We start from the raw sequence: 17,532 nt of genomic DNA, 5'->3' as shown, positions 1-17,532 counted from the left end.
ATGTACTCTTCTCCCCAGGCCGCGGCAGAGACAGCGTATGTACCCTAAATGTACGTGGCTGACAACTCCTAAGAGCAGCTGGCCTCGGTACAGCAAACCAGGTGAGGGTCTGAAGGCATTTGGGCTTCAGCTGGGTGCTGCTGGTAGTCCTTCTGGCCTGGCAGCCCTTTCATCAGTGTTGCGCTGGTATGCAGTGCCAGATCTCCAAGGGCTGTGTGCACTGCTGCTTTAGGACGGCAGTCCGGTGTCTACCACATAGTCTAGCATAATCTGGGTTTTCTCATTTCATTACAGGATTTTCTTTTTTTGATTTAGTCTTGGGGCTTAAACTCAGGGCCTACCCACCATCCCTGAGCTCTTTTTCTCAAGACTAGTATTCTACCACTTTGAGCTACATCACCACTTCTGGTTTTCTCTTGGTTAATTGGAGATGAGTCTCCAATTAAAGTCTGCCCCCAGGCTTCAAACTGATTCTCAGATCTCAGCCTCCTTAGTAACAAGGATTTGAACTCAGGTTCCTGTTATTACTTAGCTTTTTTCTCATGGCTGATGCTCTACCACTTGAGCCATGCCTTCAGTTCCAGATTTTTGCTTACTAGCTGGAGATAAGAGTTTCAGATTTGTGTGCCCAGGCTGGTTTTGAACCTTAATTTTCAAATCTCAGTCTCTTGCATAGCTAGATTTATAGCTAGTATAGGTTTATAGACACCAGCACCTAGCTTCAAGTTCATTTTTTTACAGTAGATTACCAAGCGCACATAATTAAAATATAGCTTGATGCATAGGCATAGGGCTACATAATGTATAGAAGCATCCAGAGAGCCCTCATCGCTGGAGAAGGGCCAGGGCCGGGACACCCACCATACCTAAGGGTCGGTGCATATTTGATGAGGTGTGGGTGCGGTTCTGAAGATCTGCCAGTGCTGCCACACCTCTCCCTCACAGCCCTGCCTCTCCTGCTCCTGTGTGGATACTAGAAGAGTCTCCCTGTGAGGACTCACCTTAGGAACTTGGGGCTTATGTTTTAGAGAGCAGCCTCTGGTGCTGCATAGGTGTCTGTCCTGCCAGGCTCCTTTCCCTCCTAGCAGAAACACCTGAGCCCTGGTGTCGATGGACAGTCATTGGCCATGTGTTCTACAGGACTCAGGCATCGAGTGGGGTAGTCAGCAAGGAATAACTAAGGAAGCCAAGAACCACTGGCCTGTATCATGGCGGTCCTGGGAGACTGAAGAAATGGGCACTGTAAGCACACACATAGCAGTCGTAGAGAAGGTGTTGGCATGGCACTGTGTTCACTCATTCTTCTGCCCCTCCTTCATGGTCACCCTGGATAATCATCCTCACCAGCTGTGTGATCTGAGCATCGCGGGTCCCTGACTGGATCCAGTGGCTGGCTCAGCTCTGTGTGCTCTGTTCTCTGATGATGCTCCAAGTCTGCCACGCTTCTTCTGGTCATTTCCCAATACACCTCATACTCCATGCTGGATCTCAGTTCTATGGGGAAACATGTCTACAAAACCAAAACTGACCTAAAATCCCTTCTTGATGTAGCCCAGGCACTGGGAAGTGGGCCTGGGCATTAATTGGAGAGCATTTGATGGGTGTCAGACTATACCCTAGAGTTAGCCCAGCCTCATGCTTTGGTAACTTGCACAAAACCATCTGGGTGCAGTTTTACGGTCTTTGCCAAGTGCAGCATGAGGGTGTGTGTCTGCCGAAAGCCCAGAAGACTCCACAATCCAGCCCAAGCACACTCTCCCATATCTTTTTGCCTCTTAGGTCTGTCTATGCGTCTCCTGGAATCGAAAAAAGGCCTTTCCTTCTTCGCATTTGAGCACAGTGAAGAGTACCAGCAGGCCCAGCACAAGTTCCTGGCAGCTGTGGAATCCATGGAGCCCAACAACATTGTGGTGCGTGAGTCCTGCAGCTCTGGGCAGAAGAGGGTCTGAACAGCTCCTCCGCACCAGGGCCAGGCCCCCTGGTGATTGGAGGAGGTGTGCCTGCAGGCACTGCTTCCCCAGGCAGGAGGGACACCTGTGTACAATGCAAGCGTGCTAGGAACTAAGCAGCGGGCAGGCCGTGAGAGGAGCACATAGTCCTGTCTAGGACTGCCTGCACCTGCATCTCCTGACACGGCCTGTGCTGCACTTCCTTGGAACAGCAGAGGGAGTGCGTGGGTCCTGGGCGGCCCAGTCTGCGTCCTGTGCCTTTAGCTTTACATGCCCAGGCCCCTCTGCTTCCCAGGTTCACCTCACCTGCAGTGAGCACTCCGACCTGTTCCCAAGTGGGAAAAGAAGGCTACCTGTTACCCTTGCTCTTGGTTGAGCTATGGAAAGCTGACCAGGCCCGACTCTTGATTTCCTATCAGGAGTCAACTCATTGGTTAAATTGGAAGGGAAACGTGTCGCTTCTGAAGCTCATTACTCCCAACATATGCAGGGCCCATGCATCTGGGATTATTCCCACATGGGCCTACCTGCAGCCCTTCCCTAGGACTCTCCTCCTTTCTGGCAGGTTCTTCTCCAGACAAGCCCCTATCACGTCGACTCACTTCTGCAGCTCAGCGATGCCTGCCGCTTTCAGGAGGACCAGGAGATGGCCCGAGACCTCACAGGTGAGAAGCCCCTGCGCCTGCCGCTGGAGCAGCTCCCGGCACAGGCAGACATTGTTTCACAAGATGAAGACAGAGGCCTCATGAGATACAATTCGCAAACTGCAAAAGTCACCTGTGGAAAGTATGCAGTGCATTGTGTAGCTACCACCATGGTCTGTTTTAGAGCACTTTCGTGTCCTGTGGAAGAAGTCTCACTCTCTGTTGTCCTTCCCTGACCTCGGGAACACTCTTCTGCTCTGTCTTTGTGAGTTTGCCTTGTATGGAACTTTCATGTAGATGGAACCATATAAGTACGTGTGGCTTCTTTCATTCACTGAAATGTGTGTGCTGTCCGTACTGTAGCATGTACTACACCTGCACCCTGTTAGTGGTTGCGTAATATTCCGCCTATGTGTAGACCACATTTGTAGACCATCTTCAGTTGATGGGCCTTTGGTCTGTTTTCTGGCTACTGTAGATAGTGCTGCTGTGAACACGAGTGTGCAGGTTTTGTGGGTGTTTATGCTTGTGTTACACACATAGTGTTAGCGGAACACAGTACCAGTCATGCCTCATAGTGTCTAAGGTTTTTCTGTCTCAAGCTCACAAGTTCTGTGTTGCAGTAAACTCTGACATCAAGAATACCCAGGAGGTCCCACCTGCCCTGTTTCCAGAATTTTCTCTATTTTGAGTCATCAGAGAGGGCCACAGTTGCCACATGGTGGCTGTGACACCTGCCTTGGTGTGTCTGTGGCCCACAGAGAGAGCACTGTACAGCATGGAGTGTGCGTTCCACCCTCTGTTCAGTCTTACCAGTGGGACTTGCCGGCTGGACTACCGCAGGCCTGAGAACAGGTGAGCATGCCTGTCCTGAAGCCTCTCCGGGGAGGGTCCTATCCTGTCGGTGCTGGCCCCTGTTTTTGGAGGCAAGGTTTCACGAGGTGCCCATAAGTTACACAAGTGACAGCTTTGAGTTCAGAGCGCAGGGGGCAACTATCTGTCTTCAAGGTGAACCGGGGCCCTGCAGGTCCAGGATTCCTTTCAAGCCTTGGTACTCACAGCTAAAGTGCAAGAACTCAAGGTTAGAATGGCCCTAAATAAAGCCTGTCTGAGTTAGCAGTGAGTCTGACAGGCTACCTTGCTACAGTGATGTCTATAATTATGTTTTCTTGTGTATTTGGAGGAGAAGGCTAATTCTCTCAGTTGAGAATATTTTAGCATGCTTTTGCAGGCATAGGTCCTGATTTTTAAGCTGTGTTCAGTGGAGATTCAGTTTGATTTGTGTGATTGCCCTTCTTTTCCTTACCAGCCTCTGGCATTAGCCCACTTATCAGGCCTGGGCAGCTGCAGCAGACCCCTTCTCACATCCAGTGCCCTACTCTGGCTGTTCTGGTGAATTCCTGTGTAGGACACCCAGTGTCCTGTCATCTGCACTGGGTGCTGCATCTCGACTGTCTCCACTGGATGGCTTTGTGTTGCTTTTGTCTTTTCCCGTTGCTTTGAAACGGGTTCTAAAGTGAATGAGGGTAACTAAAGTTACACAATTCAGTGGACCCACCATTAGCACTGAGTGTAAAGTAAGATCATAACTCTTAACAGATTTTAACTCTCTTCCCTTTCCATGATAAATAGCAAACAAAAACCACAAAGGTAGTAATCCTAGTGACTCCGGAGCCTGGGATCTGAGGATTGCAGTTCAAAGCCAGCCTGGGCAGAAGAGTCTATGTAGCATGTAAGCCCCAGGACTGGCGCGCGCGCGCACACACACACACACACACACACGCGCGCGCGCGCGCACACACACACACACACACACACACACGCCAAAAAAACCACATAAAGATGAAGTCTTCTAATGAGCTTGATTTTAATCAGACATGGTAGTACCTGTAGTCCCAGCACTCAGAAGTCTGAGGTGATTAAAAACAAGATTTCAAAATGAGCTTGGGCAACATTAGACCTATCCATATGTTTTTCATATGTAAGTACGTTTATAATAAAATAAGGGCTTATACCTTCATCCAGACAGAATGTTTACTGAGGGACGGAACATATAGATGTCTCTCAGTTGTGCTCTGTGGCTCTGCTGTTGCTTTAACTCACATGGAGCCATTTCAAATGTAGGAGCTTCTATCTGGCCCTCTACAAGCAGATGAGCTTCCTGGAGAAACGAGGCTGTCCACGCACAGCTCTGGAATACTGCAAGCTCATCCTGAGGTGAGTGTCCACCCAAGCCAGGCTACCATCCGTCCTCACCACAGCAGCCCCAGGTCTGGGGACTCGCCTTGATGATATACCTCTCTTTCCTCTCTGCTCTTGGCTTGCTGTGCTGTCTCTGGAAGCCTCGAGCCAGATGAGGACCCCCTATGCATGCTGCTGCTTGTGGACCACCTGGCCTTACGGGCCCGGAACTACGAGTACTTGATCCAGCTGTTCCAGGAGTGGGAGGTAGGTGTGAGTCTGAGCACACTGACTCAGGTGTGTCAGTGTCTCTCTCGCCTTCTTTGTCCATATGCTATGTGTCGAAAGGGCAGTTTCCCAGTGCACTGGCGAGGATATGAGAGCTAGGGTGAATACCATGGTACTCCCACCTTGTTGGTTCCCTCCTACTTTGATTGAACAGAATCTAGTCTCCCTAGAATGTAGTCTAGTAGCTTAGTGTTGAGATGCATGGCACCACACACTGCTTGCTGCAGAAAGACATGTGTACATAGTGCTCATAGTGATGGAAAGTTGAGAAAACCTTAGAGCAGGCTGTCACCTATATAGTAGGGTACAGCCATGAAGTAGAGAGTACCATCAAACCAGCGTAGGGACTCCAGCACACTGTCCAGTCCATGTCCTGCAGAGGCGCAACATGTTTGTAACTAGTTACATCTGCTGTATTGGATTGTTGACATGTGGAATGCAAAGGAAAGGTGGCCTGGTTCCAAACCACCATCCTCAGGCCCAGATACCTGGCCCGCTGCAGTGACAACTGGTGCAGGTCTCATGCCAGATTTGATCGGCGCTCATTCTGTGAAGTGACAGTTGAGTTATACTAGGTTAGAAGCTATGTGCTAAAACTAGTTACATCTTTCTAATGCAACTACTGGAAAGTTTAAACAGCACATAGCTCCTCTCATCTCATGTGGAGGGAGGTGCCAGCCTTCGCTTCCCGCCCCCCCCCCCCCAAAAGCAAGGACTGGGAGGGCAGAGGGATGACAACACTGTTTCTATGCTTGAACATTTTCATAGTACATGTTTTCCACACATAATAAAACATTCCACTTTCCAGAAATATTTGGAGCTCATAGGAACATAGCTTTTAAAACACTAGGGAGCTGCACAGCACTAGTGGCTCACACCTGTAATCCCAGCTACTCAGGAGACTGAGATCTGAGGATCATGGTTTAAAGTCAGCTTAGGCAGGAAAGTCCATGAGACTTTTACCTCCAGTTAACCACCAAAAAGCCAGAAGTGGAGCTAGTGGTAGAGTGCCAGCCTTGATCAAAAAAGCTAATGGACGGCACCCAAGCCTAGTTCAGTCTCCTGCACAGAGTAACACAAGGAGAGGTTCTGGGGGGGTCTCACAAAAACAGGGCTGTGGGGGAGGTTTCGTGCTTGTTTCTAAGATTATAGCACACTTTGAATATGATTTCATTTTAAGGGGAGAAGGATAGTAAATCACATGCCTATTACATACATGCATAGTGAAGGGAAAGAATGGCTTCTCTGAATGGTGAGGTGTTGATACCTCTCGTCTTCACTGACTGTCACACAGAGAAAGGGCTGGCTTCCCTGAGAGCAAGTGTTAAGCCTCCGCTCTTCAGGCCCTCGCTAGCTGATGGAGGGAGCATCCTTCCGGTGAGGCTGTTTCCCACCCTCTCCTGTCCTTTCTTCCTGTGCATACAGAAAATCTCTTTAGACACAATGTTGCGTTTTCTGTATTTCTTTATCCTAAGTTAAGGAGGTACCTTCATGAAACCCACCAGCTGTGTCTGGCTCTGTGGGGGTACCTGGCAGCATCTGAGTCTCTGTAGTCCTTCACTTGGTAGCTTTTGGGAGGTCTAGTGCCTGGACTCAGGTGGTTAAGCTCTTGCTCAGTCAGCTTGCTTACTCAGAGTTGGTGCACTATGGAGTGGAGCTATACCTTCACTTCCAGGTTTGTTTTGTTTTGTTTTTGTTTTTGCTGGTTAATTGGAGATAAAGGTCTGTCTGTCTGGGCTGGCTTCCAAGCCTCAATCCTTAGATCTGTTTCCTAATAGAACCTTCACATTTTTTGTCTTCATGACCTTGAGGGCCCAGACTTTGTTTCTTCATTAACCTTATAGGCTCATCGGAACCTGTCCCAGCTCCCAAATTTTGCCTTCTCGGTTCCATTGGCATATTTTCTCCTGAGTCAGCAAACAGACCTCCCTGAGCATGAGCTCAGCTCTGCAAGGGAAAAGGCCTCTCTCTTGGTCCAGCAGGCGCTCACCATGTTTCCTGGAGGTAGGTGCCATGCCTGTGGAGGGATGTATGCCTTCCAGAGGGCCGTCTTCCTCTTGTGTTCCCCAGAGAGTGGGATCTGCCCAGGAAGATAACTTGCCTTCCTTGGGGTGGGACAGATCCAGCTTCTAGCCCTCCTTTTAGTAAAGGACATACATGCACTAACAGGACTAAACAACTGCTGTACTGGTGCTTAGAAATCTGGCCAAGTACAAGGAGCAGCAGGGAGAGGGACACACATCCATACCCTTCGGGGCTTAGTAGCAGGTGAGAGAAAGACCATGATGTCAGCCAGAAGATACACTATGTTATACAGATTTTGCTGTTAGGGAGAAAAGCGGAGCAGAGAGTGTCTAGGCCCGGCCCAGAGGCAGTGTATCGGCATCAGCCTGGAGATGTTATTGTGCTATACCGCTGTTAGGGCTCCTACAGACACACTGGGCAGGGTCTCAGCATGCTTCCATCTGTTTACTGAGACGCCACCCATGATCTCTGAGGTTCAATACAGTTGGCAGCTCCTGGGCTTCTGTAGACAACTCGGAGAGGTGATGCAGGACTAGGCAGCCTGTGTGCTGCACAGCAGAACTGGCCCTGCTACCTCACAAGGGTCTTCAGAAGCCACGGGCCGCTGTGCATATGCAGGCTGTCGCCAAGCCAGTACTCAGCCAGAATGCTGCCTGCCACGGGGGCTGGGCAGGGAGGACAGCGCCCAGCGTGCCACCTACTAACCCACATCTGGACATGTGTGGGAGGGCACCGGTGGCTCCCACCCCATCTGTCTTCCATGAGGTCTGGTCTTCATATGGTTATCAAAGGGGGATGATGCGTAACTCTGTCTCACTACAGGTGAGGGTACTAGAAGATTAAAGGACAAGTTTCTATTTCCAGGTTCTGAGGTAGAAACCCCAGCCTCCAATCTGAACCCTCAACAGCAGTAACTCAGTACTGGTCAAAAACAAGGCCCCACTGGCTGTCCCAATGTCCTTCACCTTAAAAATACCCAGTGATAGGCCAGTGCTGGTGGCTCACGCCTGTAATCCTAGCTACTCAGGAGGCTGAGATTTGAGGACTATGGTTTGAAACCAGCCTGGGCAGAAAAATCCATGAGACTCTTACCTCCAATTGACCTCCTAAGCCAGAACTGGGGCAGTGGCTCAAAGTGGCAGAACAGTTGACTTGAGCAGAAAACCTCAGGCACAGTGCCCAAGCCCTGAGTTCAAGCCCCATGGCCAACAAAAAAAATACCTAGCTGTGCCTGTGACAGGGACCTTACTAAGTCCCTTGTCATCCGCCATGGGTGGAGGGAGCAAGTGTAATGAGGTCATAAGCTCACGGAGTCCTTGCTTCTCCCGCAGTCCTCATGCCCTTGCTCGAATACTGCAGTGTGCGGCCCGATGCCACAGTCTCAAGCCACCGCTTCTTTGGACCAGATGCTGAGATAAGGTAACTCACTGTCTGTGGGTACTGCTCCCCCTCACAGAAGCAGAAGGGCTTTCAGGGGCTGTGGCACTGAAGGGTCAGAGTGGAACACAAGGGTGTAGCTCCAGGCATCTGTGCCCTCCATTTTGACAGCCTTGGGGGCAGGAAGCCTCTGGGGGAGCCGGGACTGATTTCCATAGGAGGAAGGTTCTGGAACTCTGATCCATGTAAAAGACATCCTCACCTCTGAGAGAAAAAGTGCTGCTGGAGCAAGTGAGCACCCCCTGACCTAAGACATGAGGTTCACAAAGATGCCTGCTTATGAGAGTGGGAGAGCAGGGCACGAGGTGGGTGTACAGCCTGCTAGGGCCCTCAGCACGGGAACATGGAAGGGCTGAGCTCGACCTTCACATCAGTAGTATTCCCACTTTGTGCGTAGGTCAAGTTTCTATAAACAAGGAACATGGGAAGGATGTAGCCTATGGAAACCCAGCCCTGTCTCTCCATCAGCAGGCTTCAGGCTGACCTCCAGGGCCTGCTCTATGCTGATACAGACATGCACATCACATATTCTATGAGTCTGTGGAGTGACCCCACTGTCCACAGACTGCTTGGGCCAGTCTGGACCTCCCTCTGCCTACCACTGGGGTCCTGCTGGGAGGGGTTTCTGCTTACAGATACTGCTCTCCCACAGCCAGCCCCCTGCCTTGAGCCAACTGGTGAATCTGTACCTCGGGAGGTCCCACTTTCTCTGGAAAGAACCTGCCATCATGAACTGGCTGGAGGAAAATGTCCGAGAGGTTCTGCAGATAGTAGATGCTGGAGACCCAGTCGTGGGGTCCTGTGAGAGCAGGTGAGCTAAGCGGGGCTTTCCAGAGCTTGGGTGGGGCGCCAGGCATCTGGCATCAGCACCTGCTCTGCCCTCCTTGGGTCACAGCTGTGGGGCAGCAGGACTGTGAACTGCAAAAAGCAGCTCTTGTGAGGTTGGAGGGGCAAGCGTATAAACTGCTGCTGACGGTGGGCCCTGGAGGGCCCTGGGGTAAGCTGCCGTCACTGTCTGCACAGAATGGTGTGTGTGATGGTGTAGTCACATTGGTTTTTTTTGGTTTTGGTTTTGGTTTTTCTGTTTTTTTGGTTTTTTTTGGGTCCAGTCGTGGGGCCTGAACTCTGGGCCTGGGCGCTGTCCCTCAGCTCTTCAGCTCAAGACTAGCACACTACCACTTGAGCCACAGCGCCACTTCCGGCTTTTTTCCTTTTTGCTTATGTGGTGCTGAGGAATCGAACCCAGGGCCTCATGCATGCAAGGCAAGCACTCTACCACTGAGCCACCTTCCCAGCCCCAAGTCACATTGTTTTAACGTCATCTTTTTTTTGGTTGGTCGTGGGGCTTGAACTCTGGGCCTGAGCGCTGTCCCTCAGCTCTTCAACTCAAGGTGAGCGCTCTACCGCTTGAGCCACAGCGCCACTTCCGGTTTTCTAGTGGTTTATTGGAGATAAGAGTCTCACAGGGGCTGGGAAGGTGGCTCAGTAGTAGAGCACTTGCCTTGCATGCATGAGGCCCTGGGTTCGATTCCTCAGCACCACATAAGCAAAAAGAAAAAAGCTGGAGTGGCACTGTGGCTCAAGTGGTAGAGCACTAGCCTTGAGGTAAAGAGCTGAGGGACAACGCCCAGGCCCAAAGTTCAGGCCCCATGACTGGACCCCCCAAAAAAAAAGTCTCATGGAGTTTCCTGTCCGGGCTGGCTTTGAACCACGATCCTCAGGTCTCAGCCTCCTGAGTAGCTAGGATTACAGGTGTGAGCCACTGGCACCTGGCTAACTTCATCTTGACCATGAAATTTTTTCCACATTTGCTGTGACAATTGTCAATCTCACCATCACTAGGGAAACATTGAAGCCAGCAGGTGCCCACAGTTAACCATGCTGGCTTCTCCTTTCCCACATGTAGGGATTCTAGTGACTTATAACCTGACGTGCTGCTTATAAAGAACAAGCCCTTGCCTGTGTGTGCAGTTTGTCTGGTCTGTGGCCCTCCCTAGCACCCTGACTCTGGAGATTGCAGCAGCTAGGCTGGCTGGCACACCACTTCCCAGAGCCACCAAGGACTCGAGACTGAGGCTTGGGATGCCCAGCTATGTGAAGGAACAAGGCAAAGGAACAAGGCAGTGCCTGTGTTGTCAGCCCTTATAGCTATTCTGGGCACCTTTTTTTTTTTTTTTTTTTTTGGTCAGTTGAGGGTCTTGAACCCTGGACCTGGGCTGTGTTCCTCAGCTCTTCAGCTCAAGGCAAGCATTCTACCACTTGAGCCACAGCACCACTTCCAGTTTTCTGGTGGTTCATTGGAGATAAGAGTCTTAGGGGTGCCAGGTGCCAGTGGCTCAAAACTGTAATACTAGCTACTCAGGAGGCTTAGATCTGAGGATTGCGGTTCAAAGCCAGCCCAAGCAGGAAAGTCCGTGAGACTCTTATCTCAATAAAAACCACTAGAAAACCGGAAGCGGCGCTGTGGCTCAAGCGGTTGAGCTCTCGCCTTGAGTTGAAGAGCGCAGGGATGGCACCCAAGCCCACAGTTCAAGCCCCACGACCGACCCAAAAAAAAAAAAAAAGAGTCACAGGGCCTTTCTTGCACGGGCTGGCTTTTAACTGTGATCCTCAGACCTCAGCCTCCTGAGTAGCTAGGATGACAGGTGTGAGCGGCCGGGCCGGCTCTGTGGACTGCTCCCCTCCCCCAGCCCAGCAGGAGGGGTGCCCAGCATTAGCGCCCACTGTGGAGATGGCCCGAGCAAACTCTCTGAGCCATGGCTGTAGCTGCCATCATTCCTGTCTCACAGATAAGGGTGGGGTTATTTAGGCCACTGCCAGGTTTGTCTCCATAGTCTGCCCTTGGAGACCCTAAAGAGGGCCAGAGGACTGGCCCTGAGCATGAGATGGAAGGAGGTTCTTGGCCAGCTTGAGGGAACCAGCTCCTTCTGGGCTGGTTCCAGAATCACTGGGGCTTGCTTGATTTTTCCCTTGATGAGTACCAATTACTCGTTTTGTTTTTCCTGGCCTTAGAAGGAAGGTGCTTTTCCAGCGTGCTCCCAGAAATATCCACCGCCATGTGATCCTCTCGGAGATCAAGGAAGCTGTTGCTGCCCTGCCCCCGGTAAGGGAGGGCCCTAAAAAGGGGCCAGTGACGTGGGGTCACACACTGGTGGGCTAGGCAGGCCTGGTTAGGACAGAGGGCTCCTCTCCTCAGCCATCTGGAGGCCAGGCCTGTATCTCTGCACCATGGACTTGGTGAGCTGTCTCAGCAAGGTCTCGGGCTGTGTCCTCCTGCAGCCCAGCCTGTACTGACTTCCCTGCCCCAGGCTAGGCCCTGGCTGCCACTATCTGAAACGTAACCTAGAGGAATATAATGGGAGAAGCAGGGAACGGCTGATGGTGGGCTGCTTCCGTGAGGGCTTTCAAGCACTCCCTGGCTTAACCATGACTTCCTTGTTGTCTCTCATTACTGACACTGCCAGCCTGGTCTCGGGCACCAAGGCTCCCCTCCTGTCCAGTAGAGCATGGTGCTTCAAATCATGGGCTAAGTAAGGATGGGCCATCTGGTGTGCTAGCGTTTTGCGTGAGAGACCAGCAGCTCTGGTTACTGACCTGGGGTCCCCGTTCACCACTGTCACTGCTGACACTAGTGTCTGCTTTCCCCACCCCACCTCAAGGGGTGGGGTGTTATGAACTGTGACTGTACTGCCTCCTGCTGGAGGGGAGGCTCCTCCACCACCCCCACTCCCACCCTTTGAAGCTTCTTGGTATGGAACTCAGGCATTTCAGCCAGACATGTGGCTGCCTCCTACTAGACCCATGCAATCCAGGTTGGGAGCCCCTCACTGCTGGGAAGGCAGGGGCTCCCAGCGTGCTCCAGCGTCTCTGTTTTGTGTCCCTCTGAAGGATGTGACCACGCAGTCTGTGATGGGGTTTGACCCTCTGCCGCCCCTGGACACCATCTACTCCTACGTCAGACCAGAGAGGTACCTGCCCCTGCTTTGCTGTCACGCTTACACAGACCTAGGTCAGGGCTTGGAGGTGCTCGGGGGCTTGCCGCCCTGCAGAGCAGGGGATGGAGAAGCAAGCACAAGCATTCAGAGAGCCATCCCAGCATCTGAGTACTTTCCTGTTGGGTTCTGTAGCAAGCAGGAGAGACACAGTGGGACACAAAAGAAGAAACCACCTCTGGAGTGATACGAGGGGTGGATGTGGCCCAAGTAAATTCCATGCATGTGTGGGAATACCAGTGAAGCCTCACGTTGTGCTGTTCGCAGGCAGGTTTGTGCATGCGTGCGCAGGCACACACTGCTGTTAGGTCTTGAACTCGGAGCATTGCACTTTCAGCTCTACCACTTGATCCACTCCTCCAATCCAGCTTTTCATGCTAGTTAATTGGAAATGAAGTCTCACGGATTTTTCTGCTCAAAGTAGCTTTGAATCATCATCTTCATTCAGATATCAGCTTCCTGAGCAGCCAGAATTACAGACATGAGCTACCAGCCCCTAGCTAATATATACTTTCTAATTCAAAAAACGTTACAATAAAGAAACCACCTCTGCCCTTGTAAGTGCTTTGTGGAGTGCTCCGGGCGGTGGGCAACAGGCGAAGCATAGAACCTAGAGGTGAGCACATGATCGAAACTTCAGTGACAGACCATTGGGTGAGTGGTGTGACAGGAAGGACAGGGCCTGGCCAGGAAGCAGCAGTCACCTGCCTCAGAGAGGAAGAACTTGTGCTTTGGCCGGAGGATGTGGGCTGTTCATCTAGCGGCAGTGTCATCATGTGCGAAAGCCCTGTGCCCAGAACAAAGCATGAGCCCAGAGTGCTGCAGTGAGGTCTGTGTGCCTGGGTGAACATTCACGGGACCCCTTCAGAGCCTGATTTGTGAGCAGCTTTTGGAATCCAGGTCATGAAAGGCTTCTTTGCCCTTTCTTCCTGGCCTTCAAAATCAAGCGACTGCCTCACTGGCCACACCCCCATTGCTCCATCCTCAGTGGCCCCAGAAAGGCTCTCCTGCTTCAAGGAACGTGCCTGTAGGCCTTGGTGGGACACACTGAATACAGCAGTGACCCTTTTATAACATTTGGGCCGCAGACCAGGGGTGTGGCTCAGGTGGGCGAGCCCCTGCCTTGCAGAAACGGGTCCCAGAGATCCATTCCCAGTACAGAAAGGAAGAGAAATAGGAAAGGGAAAGGAATCTTGGACAGCATGTTCATGAGGAGTCCATCCCCATTAAGCTCTCTAGTAGATGAGCGTGAAGCTTACAGTGTCTCTTGGTTCAGGCACACCCTGCTGGCTGTGGTGGCCTGGCCCTGTGTGGGCCCTTCCTTCACTGCCCTCCCTGTGTGCAGCGGGGCGGCCTCCGCTACCTGTCACCAGCAGGAACCTCCCGCACCATCCTGGCGTCTCTTGCCTTTCTCTTCATACTGCTGAGTGCTTTCCTCAGCCCTCACCTGCTGAGAGCACACTGGAACCACAAATGTTCCTGGGCAGGGAGCCTCAGCCATAGCCACAGCAGCCTGACCATGGTCACGTCTTTTTTTTTTTCCATGTTGTTCAGCAGGCCAGGCTGGGTAGAGGGCAGTACCCCGATACCCTTCTCTCTCTCCCTCATTGACCCCCCTGACCTGGCCATGACCTGTCACTGGGCCTGGTCTGCTGGCTGACCCAGCAATTGATGGGGCTATCATGAGCTGGCCTAAACAATGTCTGTTTAGTTTTGTTTTTGTGACCTTCCTTGACTTTCTCTTTCAGGCTAAATTCTATCACCCATGGAAACACAATTGCTCTCTTCTTCCGGTCATTATTGCCAAATTACACCACAGAGGTATGTTGATCCTGTCTTGGCCTCTCCTGCTCAGTAGGTGTAGTCACGTCCATGAGTGAGTCGTGTCATGACAGACAGGAACAGGGCAGGGCTTCAGGGATATCCTGCCCAGAGGCTGCCGTCCTCGTGGGATGTAGAGACTTGGCCTCTCAGAAGCTGTAAATGCTGTGAGGCAGCGTGGCTGGTGGACCCCATGGTCCAGGGCTTGGATTGAACATATGCATTTTTTTGCCTTGCCCAGGGACTTAGTAGGGTCGAGTCCAGTGCTGGAGTATTGGCTGCCCTAGGCTTTAGAGAGAACTCCAGTTTGGGTCCCAACCCCAAGTCCTGCCACAGGCGGTCCCTGCTCAGACATGTCTCATGTGCAGGGGGAGAGGCCGGAGGAAGGAGTGGCTGGAGGTCTGAATCGAAACCAAGGCTTGAACAGACTGATGCTGGCCGTTCGCGACATGATGGCCAACTTCCACTTCAATGACCTGGAGGCTGCTCGGGAGGACAATCCTGAGGGCGAGGGAGATTGGGACTGAGTCGTCTGCAGACGTTGTGCCCAGTGCTCCTTAATTATGTTCCTGATTTCCTTTGTCTGAATTGACTGATTCCCTGAATGTATGGCTGGCCTGCATCTTGTTCTCCTGTAAATATAAATGGACCGCGCTCAGATGCTGTGGATGAACTCTCTTTCCGGAGCCCTGGAGACTCAGCATTCTGTCTCCAGAGCAAGTCCCACTCCCAGGATTTGGTGCTCGGTGGGTCTGTGCAGGGTCCCCACCCTCACGTGCTTTATCTTGAGAGTTGGGAGAGCAGACACACAGCTCTCAAGACTGTGCTCTCTTCCTTCTAAGCAGCTAGGGGTTATGTTGGAGTCTCCCAGCCAGAAGCCATAATTTTAGGGAGGGAGGGGGAAGTGGATGGATGCCGTGCTGTCCACGAATGCTGTGCCAGCATAATTTCAGTGCTGGAGGAGGAACCTAGGGCCTTGAACATGCTGATGCACGTATGCTGCACCACCAACCTATACCTCTGACACAAAACCATTACAGAACTTGACAGGAATGCCCAGAATCGAAGGGAAGACAGAGAAGCAAGTTTAGGAAGGAAAATTGTCCCAGGTAGATCAGGGTAACACAGGATAGAGATGAGGAGACACTTGATACGAGGGCAGACGGGGTGCTCTAGCTGTTGAACCCTAGTCCGAGAGTGAGCTTGCTCCTTTGTAGATCCTGGATCAGCTGGCCACTCAGGGAGCCACACACACTGTACCTTAGCCACTGGCCTTAGCTGGACAGGTGAGAGGCCTGTAATTCAGAAGCTGCTTCTGGAAGAATCCCAGCTAAGGCTACAAACTAGCAGGCATCTCAGCCCAGATCTTCCTCCCGTCAGGGGCAGCCAGTGGGGCAGAAGGTTCCATCCGAGTCCTGCCCTCAGTCCCCTCCATCGCTAGGAGGCTCCACTGCTGTCCAGTTACCTCTGTGGGCAGCTGGTGGCCTTGGTGGGACCGGGGACCTCAGGAGGGTCTGGCACATGTCCTTGAGACAGCTTTCAATCCTGGACTGACAGGCCAGGCTTCACGGTGCACCTGCTTCCTCCTGACCCTTCAGCCTCCCCAGAAGGCTGTGTGCTCAGTGTGGGACTGCTGACCTGTTGCCCTTTGTCCTGAGTCATGGTGGGTGCATGGAAGGAAGCCTGTTTGCCATCTCCATATAGGGGCCTCCTGGAGTGATCTGGCCTTCAGGAGAAGGGCTGGCCCCCAGCGGGAGCCTGACTGGCAGGTTCACATAGTTGGGAACCGGAGCTCCTAGGAGAAGCAAGCCAGGGCCAGTAGGGCCTCTGCCAGGCAACAACACTCATCCAAATGGGGTTTGGCTGAATGGAGGCAGGTACCAGTTCTGCAGAGGCTCCCGTAGCCTGTCCGCATGTGGAGTAGAAGCAATATGGCCTGCGGTCTGCCTGGTCTGCTGCAAGAACCGGGTACGCAGCCAACCAGCTAGAAAAGCTCTTTGCAACTCATGTTGCATGGAAGACAGCGCCACGGACTGCAGCAAAAGCTCCTAAACCCCAGTCAGTGGTGGTACTCCAGGACACTAGGAGCCAAAAGTTGAAATTCAGCCAGCCCTGAGCATATGGTTTCACCTGGAGCTCATGTTGCCTCCTGTTTTCCTGTCCACAGCCAGAAGCTGACTCCAGCTCAGCCTTATCTTCCCATGAGGCACTGACAGGTGTGGCCCGTGGGATCCAGGACAGGGAGTCCCCAGGCAGGGCACCCTATTTCTGGTATCCACCAGCGGATGCTTGCCAGAGGAAGGATGTGGCCTCCCTGCCAGAGGCGGGATTCTCATGTCCTTTGAAGTCAGGCTGTGGGGTGGGGTGAGTGGGGGAGTGTCCATCTCAAAGGCCTCATTGTGGAGCTGGAGATAGCGTCCCTGGAATGCTATGGAGCGGGGAGCTGGGGCCAAGGGCTACTCGCTACAGATGCCACAGAGGCAGGTGGCTGCGGCTGCCAGCTACCTGGGTGCTGCGTGGTTTTAAGGCCAGCTGTGCCAGCCTCTCCACGGAGGAGCAGAGGATCAATCCACCCTCTTCACTTAGCTCTCAAGAGCACAGCAAGGCCCAGGGCCACAGGAAACAGCTAACTGGGCCAATGAGGTGACAGTATGGCCTACCTCCACCCCAGCCCTTGCGGCGGCTCGGGCACACTGCATGGAGCATTCCCCTTTACTCCCAGAGATGGGGCCTCGGAGTGCCTGTGCTGTCAGACAGAAAAGGGCCTGCCCATGAGGAAAGTGGTTGGCCTAGATCTAAAGGCGAACGTTCGCTTCTGGCCTGTGCAGGTCCACTACCAAGTGTCTTGCGCTGTGAGGTGGACAGAAGATGGACGCCCAGCAGCACTGTGTCACAGAGAAGCTTCCCAAATGTCCACCACAATCCATTCTCATAACAAGTGGGACATAATCTGAAGGTGAAGGGGCTTTTTTTGTTTTGGTCCTGAAGCTTGGACTCAGGGCCTCACACTCATTTGGCTTCTCCACTCACGGCTGGTGCTCTGCCACTTGAGCCATTGAGTTCTGGCATTGATTGTGTGTGTATGCACATGCACGTCAGTCCTGGGGCTTGAACTCAGGGCCTACGTGTTGTCCCTCATTCTTTTTCTCAAGGCTAGTGCTCTTCCACTTGTGTCACAGCACCCCATCGGCTTTT

The 17,532-nt window shown here is 52.4% G+C and overlaps 1 protein-coding gene across 2 annotated transcripts in view; it reads left to right on the top strand.

Moving 5' to 3' along the window:
• Tcf25 (transcription factor 25) overlaps positions 1-14,995 on the top strand; it is a 36,582-nt gene extending 21,587 nt beyond the window's left edge. Inside the window, exons 6-18 of one of the 2 annotated variants that reach the window (XM_069987814.1) lie at positions 19-101; positions 1,780-1,910; positions 2,515-2,614; positions 3,355-3,448; positions 4,718-4,810; positions 4,936-5,041; positions 6,907-7,066; positions 8,419-8,506; positions 9,177-9,335; positions 11,537-11,627; positions 12,413-12,492; positions 14,265-14,337; positions 14,706-14,995. In XM_069987814.1, coding sequence (XP_069843915.1) covers positions 19-101; positions 1,780-1,910; positions 2,515-2,614; positions 3,355-3,448; positions 4,718-4,810; positions 4,936-5,041; positions 6,907-7,066; positions 8,419-8,506; positions 9,177-9,335; positions 11,537-11,627; positions 12,413-12,492; positions 14,265-14,337; positions 14,706-14,864 — 1,417 coding nt within the window. In that variant the 3' untranslated portion in view covers positions 14,865-14,995. The remainder of the gene's footprint in view (positions 1-18; positions 102-1,779; positions 1,911-2,514; positions 2,615-3,354; positions 3,449-4,717; positions 4,811-4,935; positions 5,042-6,906; positions 7,067-8,418; positions 8,507-9,176; positions 9,336-11,536; positions 11,628-12,412; positions 12,493-14,264; positions 14,338-14,705) is intronic. The other variant, XM_069987815.1, reaches the window with a different exon arrangement.
• Positions 14,996-17,532: the final 2,537 nt, after the last annotated feature.

The sequence above is a fragment of the Dipodomys merriami genome, unplaced genomic scaffold, assembly GCF_024711535.1.
Source record: "Dipodomys merriami isolate MVZ:Mamm:240054 unplaced genomic scaffold, mDipMer1.0.p SCAF_348, whole genome shotgun sequence".
Lineage (NCBI taxonomy): Eukaryota > Metazoa > Chordata > Mammalia > Rodentia > Heteromyidae > Dipodomys > Dipodomys merriami.
Note: the sequence above shows the minus strand (reverse complement) of the source record. Positions and strands in the feature narration are given on the sequence as shown.